General features: G+C 59.1%; 1 protein-coding gene across 2 annotated transcripts; it reads right to left on the bottom strand.

The window, feature by feature from the left end:
* Positions 1 to 4656: 4656 nt before the first annotated feature.
* On the bottom strand, positions 4657 to 8228 carry IRX5 (iroquois homeobox 5). Of its 2 annotated transcripts, none has more exons than XM_021555018.3 (3): positions 7788 to 8228; positions 6136 to 6541; positions 4657 to 5883 (listed from the first exon to the last, which is right to left on the bottom strand). In XM_021555018.3, the coding sequence occupies exons 1-3, from the start codon at positions 8034 to 8036 to the stop codon at positions 5117 to 5119; spliced, it is 1422 nt and encodes a 473-aa protein (XP_021410693.1). In that variant the 5' UTR covers positions 8037 to 8228; the 3' UTR covers positions 4657 to 5116. The 2 variants fall into 2 exon arrangements, with proteins under 2 accessions (XP_021410693.1, XP_021410694.1); XM_021555019.3 differs by having other exon boundaries at positions 4657 to 5880; positions 7788 to 8124.
* Between the last annotated feature and the right edge of the window lie 1237 nt (positions 8229 to 9465).

The raw sequence follows: 9465 nt of genomic DNA, 5'->3' as shown, positions 1-9465 counted from the left end.
TAATTAAGAGCTTCATTCCTGGGATTTGATGATTCAATAAAGCAAGACCCTTATTCCCCTATGTGATTCCAGTGAATATCTACTCCACTCCAATCCTTTTGGGTCCCAAGATAGGGCAGATTAACACTCTTTTTCTGTGGGAGAGAAGGGAAAAAATGCCTCAAGATTGCATCTGAGGCTCACACAAAAGGTAAATTCAAAACTGGCACTTGTTCTCTGCAAAGGCTCCTTATTCTCCGCCATTGATGTATTTGTGCCAGGTTTTAAAGAAACCAGAGGGGGGATGAGGAATTAACATATTGCTCATTTGGAAAAACAGCCGGTTCTGGTTTTGGTAACACTTGTTCCCTTGCCAGCCACAGATGTCCTTACTAATAATCGTGGCAGGTCACAGAAAAAGGGGAGCGGGAGGGGGATGGTGGGGAGGGCGGGCGGGCTCCCCGGCACTCCCGTGCCGCTCCAAGCCTGCCCCGAGCCAGGCTGCCGCTGCTGGGGCGGGCGGAACACTGCGGAGCCGGGCGCACCGCACCGCGCCGCCGGCTGAGGAATACCCGCGGCTGCGCACCGGCACTGGGCGCCGGCCGGACCGGGCCGTGCGGACGAGTTTTCCTTTGTTTTCTTTTAGGTTTTGTGGTTGGGATTTTTTTGTTTTGTTTTGTTTTTTTGGTTTTGTTTTTGTTTTTCCTAAAGTCATCTCAGTTTTGGGTTGAAGTTCCTGTACTTTTCCCTACTGCAAACCCCTGTGATATTTTTTATTCGTCTCTTTAAACTTGCTGACCGTGTGATTTCCCGTGTTTTCTTGGTGAAGGGGCTTTCACGTAGTTCCTAGGCACGGCAAGATGCTGCTCAGAACCTCTTGCCGGGGCGGGGGAGGTGTGTGGGGGGAGGTCCAATAAGCCAATTAGACGCGACCGCGCCGTCCCGGCCGCCGCGGAGGCTCCGCGCCGAGCGGGAGCCCCGTAGGTTAATCGTGACAATTGGAAAGGCAACACTCGCGGGGAGAGCAGCGGGGGGGATGTAAACACGGTCCGGGGTGTTGAGGGTCTAAATTAGGATTTGTTTTGTTTTTAAGCGTGAAGGAGGAAGCAGCAGGGCTGCGCCAGGCTCCTCGCCTCTCTCCCCCTCCGTCTCGTCAATTGAGAACCGAGGCTGGAGGTTCTGGGGATCCCTGCCGGAGCTCGGGGGCTGTGCTGGACCGCACCCCCAGCTCTGTCTCTTTGCTTCCAGGACTGAGAGAATTTTGCCGTGGATGGGATGGATGGGGGCAGTGGCTACAGCCCTGGCCTCGCAGTCCACCTGGGATCGGTCCTGTCATCCCGGGCGCGCTGAGGTGTGGGTAGGCCCATCAGGAACGGGCATGGCTGACCTCGGGACGCTTGCCCGGGTTTCTCCAGGGAAGCCTCATTCTTCCCCGGGGTCAGGGCGCTTGGCTGGGACGGGCGAGGAGTGGGACGTCGCCCCGGCTCCCTGAGGCGAGCTGCGCTCCCTGCCCGGCGAGCTGCCGCTTTCCGCCGGGAGCCCCGGCTTGTCTCCTCTAGGGTCCCGGATCCTCGGTCCGCGGACGTGACCTGGAGACTGAGCTCTTTCTGCGGCCCCACGCGTGGGTCCTGCCGGGCCAGCCACGCCAACACACTTGTCGGCCGCGCTGGAGGGTTTTGGGGGGGATGTCGGACTGTCACCTGGGGGACAGGGCGGCCCCTCTGCTGCACCCCGCTGCCACCTGCGCCGCTCGACCCGCGCCGTCGAGGCGGGCGGCATAGGGGTCGCGGCGCCCCCGTCCCATCAAGGGCCGTGCCGTGGGGCCCGGGACGGAGAGGGGAGGGAGTGGACACGGAAAGGGCCGAGCGGTTTCTTCCGGGAGCGGAGCTGCGCCCAGCGGAGGCTGAGCCGTTCCCACCTGCACCCCTGGGCAAGCACCTGCTGCCAGGAGAGCTGATGAAAGCCCAGTCTGGAGGACCCCACCGCCAGCCCCGCTCTTCCCCTTCACCTGCCCAAAAGGCGCTTCGGAGCGGCAGCGGAGCCCTCGCGCCCCAAACCTCCGCGGGGCAGCCCGCGGCCCTGCCCGCGCCCCGGGAGGGCTCCGCTCCCAGCGGGAGAGTCGCTCCCGGCTGCTCCGAGGGCTGCTCCTGAGTAACCTACGGCAGCTCTAACTGGCAGCAGGCGTTATTTTTATTTTAGGGTATCCTTATCCTTTCTTCTTTTTTTTTTTTTAAACAAATTAACATGCCAGAGGCAAAAAAGACAAACGCTGCCCCCTCCCCCCTACTCTGTTACGGGAAAGAAACTGGTAAATTCGTGCTTATGTTAAAGAATGGCTATACAGTATATCTCCTGTGGCAGGGGAAAAGGGTGATGAATAAAATTGTTGTATGAAATCGTTTGGGCTACAATAATAGTTATGGTTTAAAATAGGCGACGGGCTACAACCTAAAGGAAACGGTTAATTCCCTTAGGAATTTATACATCAAACGAAAACCGTATTGAGAGCGCTAATAGACCTATTCAGAATAGCCCTGAGTATAAGGAATAGGGCTTTTGAACGAGCGAAGCTCCTAAGCTGCTTTGCAAAATAGCTTTTTCAGAGATCGGAAGATCAGCTGTGGAAAGGTAGCACGACAATTAAAAAAAGCTAGATGAATAATTGAAACCTATTTATTTTAGGTTAGTCGTTCCTCCGCGGAACCTGTTGTCTCGGGAGCGCGGTCCTGAGGGGCTTTGTCGCTCCCTCTAGCACAGGGCGCTAGGGAGTTTCCCCGAGTTCCGCCGGAGGCGATCTCCGCCGGGGGGACGCGGCCCGCAGAGCCCGGGCGAGAGGCGGCCCGCGGCGCTTTGCCTCCAGCCCCGCACATCGGGGCTGATTCTACCCGAGCCAGCGCTACCCTGCCCCTTGCCGCCAGAACTTTATCCCGTTTTAAACAAGGCAGGTGAGTCCAACAAAACTCACTGCTATGCGAAAAATACGCCTTCCTGCAGGTCTCACCGACTGGAAATGACATATCCAACGGATGAATTCGAGCGTTTTTTTAAAAAATCATTTATCATTAATAAAATGACAAAATAACATACTATTATCCCAGGAGTATTTGATTATTTGCACGTTCAGTTGAAACAATTTTGATTTTAAACCAGATTGTCTACAAAAAATAGTATAACCAAGGGAATATAGACTGCATCTTTAAAACTCAAAATACAAACTACTATTTAAATTCCCGTAAAATATAAGTATGCATGAATAAACCTGTTACAGCTAATAAATAGGTTTGACAAAGTTGAAGAGATTAAAAAATAATTATTTGGCTCGTAAAGAAAAAAAAATCCAAGCAAACGGAGGGGTGTCTCGGCACCAGCCCCAGAGGTCCCAGTCATACTCCTATCACATCAGCAGTGTCGATGTCAGCATACAGCTGACACCCCCAAAATCCACACTGGACAAGGAGGGACCGGTTCCCGAAGCCGGCTGTGGAACACTCCTCGCCGTTATTTCTGCGCAGGGCACCGGGCTGCTCGGGCAGCCGCCCGAGCGGGAACTGACTTTCGGGGGGAGGTTCCGCGCTGGGGAGCCTCTAATCCGCTCGGGGACCCACTTCCCCCCGCCTCGGGCTGTGGAGCGGCAGAACGGGCGGAGGGGGCTCAGGGCGCTCTCTGTCCTCGCTCCCAAGGGACTTCGGGTGGCCGGGATTGCCCGGCGGCGCGGCCCCCGTCCCACCATCAGCCGCGGCGCTGCGGCCTCGGCGCGGAGCGGAGCGCGGCCCCGCGGGACTCCCGCACGGCCGAGCGGGCGGCGGGAGCCAAACCCGGGCCGAGTGTGACACCTACCTGCCAGCGCCGGGAGCACCGCGCCCGCGGCCGGCCCTGCGCGGGGCTGCGCGCCCGCGGGCCCCGCCGGGACCGCCCCAACCGCGGGCCGGGGACAGCGGGGCTGGGGAGCGGGGCAAGGGAAAGGGGCGGCGGCGGCCCCCGCCGCACCGAGCGCCTTTGCCCGTGCAGTCGGCGGCCCCGGCTGCCGCCGCAGCACCGCTGCCGCAGCGACGCGGGCTAAATCTGGCAGAAAATCGAACTCATTAGCAAAGTTCACCAGCTGATTGCTTTGCATAAAACACGACACTGATTGGAAGTAATTAGGTTAAAAGATGGGACTGCGCTTCGATTTGGTGTTTCTAACAAGTGCTTTTGTGCGTGGCCTGATTTAAGCCTTCACCGCTGGGAACACAGCGTCCCTCCCGCACCCGGCCCCGTCCCGCTGCCGCCGCCGCTCGCCTCTCCTGGCCCCGCGGGAGGCTCTCGGCTCCGGAGCCCCCCGACCTTTTAAAAATTTCCTGCCACTTCCAAAAAGGCTTCAGGTACCACTGTGAGGTCCTAAATGGAGCCCCGCGTCTCTTTTAAGACATGCGTTTATTTTTCTGCAGCTATGCACATATCTGCCCGTTGCAAAAAGAGAGTGGTTTTGATTCTGTTAAAAATCTCTTTTAATTAAATATTTGCATTTTACAAAGGCGGCTGCAGGTTTGGGGTTTTTTTTAATCTAATACGTATAACCTATTTCATTTTTTGTCTCTTTTTTGCATTATAGTTTAACTCACACCCAAGGAAAAAAAAACAATAGGCATAAAAAATTAAATTAAACTTGTATATATATATTTTAAAACTATGAAACAATTCGGAAAAAGACACAGAAATGTATATATTTATATTACGAAAACAACATTAATACCTGTACAGTTGTCTTGATTTCATAATTTACTTCAAAGATACTGTATTATCAATTTAAATACAAAAAAGCTACATTAAATATACAGAATAAGATTTAATACAAATCTTTCTTCTTTGTGTATGTGTGAGAGAGTGTGTCACTCGTTTGCTTTTCACTTGCTTAAGACATTTCTGGGCGATTTCCACCCAGCCATTTCAAATAGACTCTATAAACTTTTGAAGAGGGTGCTGGGAGGGAGCGGGGAGCTGGTCTTTTTCTGTTTGTTTTGTTTTTCTTTTGGTACTGGAAAAATAACTGCCAAAGCAATTTATTATTTCTCTCAAATAAATTAAAAAAAAAAAAGGGAAAAAAAAAGAAAGGAACAAAACCACAGTCCCAGGAGGGGTTAGGGAGGAGAAGCCGATATTAAATGTTGGACATACCTTTCTTCAGTTCGTAAGGTGAGTCTTTGCAAAGGTCTACTTGGGACTGGCTCCTGATCATTTTAGTGTCTTTTGCCAGGCTCTCGGCTCTGCTGAGGACAGTCTGATTTAATCCATTGAAGTGGGCGCCGGGGGCGGCGGCGGCGGGGCCGCCGGCGGGGTGCCCGTGCAGGGCCCCGAAGGAGCCGTAGTTCGTGTAGCCGGGGTAGAAGGGCGCCGTGTAGTAGAGCGGCCGGGGCAGGACCGCCCCGTTGGGGAAGGGGCACTGCGCGGCCGGCGAGCGCGGCCGCGGTGGCGAGCGGGACGGGCCGCTGCCGCCCAGCACGGCGGGGCCGGGGGGTGCCGCCTCGCCGCCGGCCTCCTTAGCCTTGTCCGCCGAGGTGGCGATCTCGGCCAGCGACCAGAGCTTGGGCTTGGCGAGGGCCGCCTGCTGCGGCGAGTGGATGACAGAGGCGCCGGTGGCGGCGGGCAGCAGCGGGTGCAGGTCGGCGGCGTGCGGCGGCCCGGCGGCGGCGGAGGGCGGGCGGTACGGCGGGGGCTCCTCGCCGCCCGCCGGCGGCGGCCCGCGGCCCGCCGGACACGGTCCCAGCGGGGAAGCGCCGGGCGCCTTGTGGGGGACGGGCGGCCCGTCGAGCCGCTCCTCCGCCAGCTCTTTGCAATCCGAGTCGCTGAGGCCGCTCTCGGCCTCCCGGGGGCCGGGGGACTCCTGGAGGCGCTCGCAGCCCGGCGCTGCCTTGGGATCCGCCGCTCCTGGTAGGGGGAGAAAGGACAGGGGTGGGGGGGCAGCTCTCGGTCTCGCCCTGCGCCCCCAAACCCGCCCACCCACTTCGCCGCCCACCCTTCGGTCCCCGCCGTGGCCAGGCCCGCTCCGCTGCCCGCCGGCTCCCCCCGCCCCGGCTGCATGCTCGGGGGAACAGGCCGCCCCGCCACCGCCGCACCGCACCGGCCCGGGGCAGCCCCGAGGGCGCGGCCGCCGTGACCCGGCCGAGCCCGCTGTCCTACCTGTGTCCGGAGTTCCGGGGTCCCCCTTCTCCTCCAGTTTCTGGGGCTCGTCCTCGTCGTTTTTCTCCAGGTCGATGTTCTCCTCTTCCTCCTCGTCCTCGCTGCGGTTTCTTGGGGTCCAGGTCATTTTGTTCTCCTTCTTGAGCCGCCGCCGCGCGTTGGCGAACCAGGTGGAGACCTGGGTGAGGGTCATTTTGGTGATGATGGCCAGCATGATCTTCTCGCCCTTGGTGGGGTAGGGGTTTTTCCGGTGCTCGTTGAGCCAGGCCTTGAGGGTGGCTGTGGCGTCCCGCGTCGCGTTCTTGCGGTACGCGGGGTCCCCGTAGGGGTAGGAGCCGAGCGGCGCCGCGTACGGGTGGTACCCCAGGGAACCAGCCATGCCCGGCGTGTGGTCGTAGGGCGAGCCCTGGGGAGAGAGGGGAGAGCGGCCCGGCGGGGCGAGGTCAGCGGCCGCGGGGCGGCAATGACAGGGCAAAGGCAACACCAGGGCCTGCCCGCAGCCCCTGCCCCGCGCCCCGCCGCCTCTCCCCCGGTGCCGGGCCCTGCCCGGCTTGTCTCCGGGCTCTTTCCCGGGAGGAAGGGCCCTGGGGGCTCTCCGGGGCCCGTAGTCGGAGAACACCGGCTGCCTGCAGCAATCCAGCAGTTCTCCCCCAAATGCAGGCGCGGAAAAGCAAGTGGGCAGCGCGGCGTGGGGGCGGACAGCGGCAGGGGAACCGGAGCCTTTCCCCCGCGCTGCGATCACGGCAGACAACCTGCCGGGCCCAGGCGGCCGGGCTGGCTGGGCCGCTCCTCCTTGCCCAGGGACGGGAGGAGGAAAAAATAAAAGGAAGAAGAAAAGAGAGAAGAAGATAAAAGAGAAACAAACAAACAAAAAAAAAAATAAAAAGGGGGTGAGAAGGGCAAAAATAAAAAGGCAAAGGAAAATAAAAGGATACAGAAAAAAGAAAGAAGGAACTGTAAAACTCTGCCCTAAACATAGAGGAGAAGCTGAGCCAAAGTCGCCGGTTTTTGGGGGTAGCTGAGGGGCGTTGGCTGTGGCCGCAGCTCTGCGGTGTGGATGTCCCGCACTCGGACTGGCCCCGCGGTGCCCCGCGGGCGCGCACGGCGGCGCAGTGCCCTACCTTCCCCTTCCCTTCCCCTTCCCTTCCCCTCGCAGCCCCGCGGAGCAGCTCGCGGCCATGGGATTAGAGCTCTGCAATATTTAAGCCCAATTATCGCCGTGCAGGGGAAAGTTGCCTGGATTTATCACCCGGATTTCTCCCATCGCCGACCCGTTCTGAGTTCGTTCCCTTTTCAATCACAACAACCTAATTGTTGCAGAACTATGATTGGTGTTTTTTATACATTTAATTTTTTTTTTTTTCTAAGGGAATGAAACCGGTCCCCGCCTGCCCTGGTCCTGCTCACCCGGGCCGTGCCGGCGGCTCCCCCCGCACCCGGCCCTGCCCGCCGCTGCCGCCAGCAACAGTGTGAGGCAGGGCACGGCGGCGATGCGGGAAAGTTGGGCGGCGAGGCGGGGAGCCGCGCTCCCTTTTGTCCCCGAGATCTCAAAAATAAAATGGGAACAAAAAGCAGGCCCGTGAGGGGGGGACAGGCGCCCACGGGATGCCGTCGTGCCCGGCGCGGTGTCGGCTGCCCGCGGCTGCTCTTACCACGTAGGAAGTGAAGGCGGCGGCGGCAGCGGCGGCCGGGTCGGTGCCGTACTGGAGGTGGGAGTTGTAACCCGGGGAAGGGGCGGTAAAGGCGGTAGATCCGGCATAAGGGGAAAAAGCGGAGCCCGAAGAAGATCTCCCAAGTTCATCGGTCCTGGGTCCGGAGATCACGCTGGTGCTGTACGCCGGGCAGGAATAGAGAGCCAAGGACGCTGACGGCTGGTACAAGTAACCCTGAGGATACGACATGGCCAGGCGCGCACATATACCCGGGAGCCCAAGGCGCCGGGAGGGAGCCGCCGCGCTGCCGGGCTGGGGCGGCTGCGGCCGGGGCTTCGCGGGCGCCTCTCCGCCCTCGCCAGCTGGGCAGAGGCGGCACCTTGCTCTGCGCCGGGGCTGCTGCTCCGCTTTCGCCTGCAGCGGGGCACCGCTTCCTCCTTTTTCTCCCCCCCTTGCTTTCCCCTCTTTCCCTCCCCCCCCTCCTCTCTTTCTCTCTCTCTCCCCCTTGCACTGGGGGGCTTTTTTTTTCCCTTCCTCCTCGCTCTCGCTTTCCGAAGGGTCCTGCCAAGATGCTAAGTTGGAAATTGCAGCTCCTGACGCCTTCAGCACGGCCCGGCGAGGCTCCTCCTTCGCGGGGTGTTGTCAGTGGAAGGACTGGCAGGACCCCGCTGGGCTGCCGCGGCCGGGCCCAACCAGCGGGAGGGCTCCGCGCTTCCCTGGCCCTCCCCAGCGCTCAGAGGCTCAAGTGCGCCGGCTCCTGGATTGCAGTCACCTCCGAGCCATTTAAGATCAGCTCCAACTTTCTGCATGTGCTAAATACCGTGCGGAGCCGCGTTGCGCCGGAATGCAAGCCAATCAGTATATGAAAAAAAATAGATCTTTAATAAGATTTATTAGCGGCCCGGCTCCCCCTCTTCACAGCCACCCCTCCTTGTGCTCTCTGCCCCTGCCCCTCCCTCCGCTAAATCACTGGAGGTGGGATATACGGCGGACTGGTGGTGCTGTTAGTTTTGATTTTCTTAACAAAAAAGGAGGTTTTCGTCGGGGAAGAGCTGCAGCCCTGTCCCTGGGCTGCTTGGCCGGTCACTCCCGCGGGCAGGGGCCACCCCGCCACCGGACCTGTTGCGGCGGCTGTGCGGGCGGAGCGGCGGCGGGGTCCGGCCAGGAGCGGGGATCAGCTTCGCGGAGGGCTCGGATTTAGTCTTTCCAAGCGCCGGCCGCAGGAGACGGGCGGTCCGAGGGGAGCGGAGGGGGCTGAGATGGGTCCGCAGACACCGCTCAGAGCCGGGGCTTGCCCGCGGATCTAAGGAACACACCGGGTATCCTCCCCCCGCCCTCGGCTCATTGAAGGGTCGAGGCGAAAGCAGATTAAAACCATATGAACCGGGATAAATCCCTGCCGATCAGAAGATGTAATCTCCTGTGATTCCACCAGATATATTTCCCAATAGAAACATATCCCGATTTATTCCCTTCTCGCATTTTTTTTTTCCCTTGCGGTTGAGGAAAGGAGCTGTTCCAGCGGCCGCGGATTCCCGGCCATCGGGATCCGCCGTACCTTTCTTGGTAGAGGGAGGGGGGCAATTTATATTTTCAGAATTTATTTTATTTTGTAACTTTTGCATTTCCCGACCCCGATGCTCTCGCCGCGCTCCCCCGCGGGACGTACGCGGAGACG

Source organism: Lonchura striata, chromosome 13 (genome assembly GCF_046129695.1).
Source record: "Lonchura striata isolate bLonStr1 chromosome 13, bLonStr1.mat, whole genome shotgun sequence".
NCBI classification, from domain to species: Eukaryota; Metazoa; Chordata; class Aves; order Passeriformes; family Estrildidae; genus Lonchura; species Lonchura striata.
This window is presented reverse-complemented; position numbering and strand designations above follow the sequence as displayed.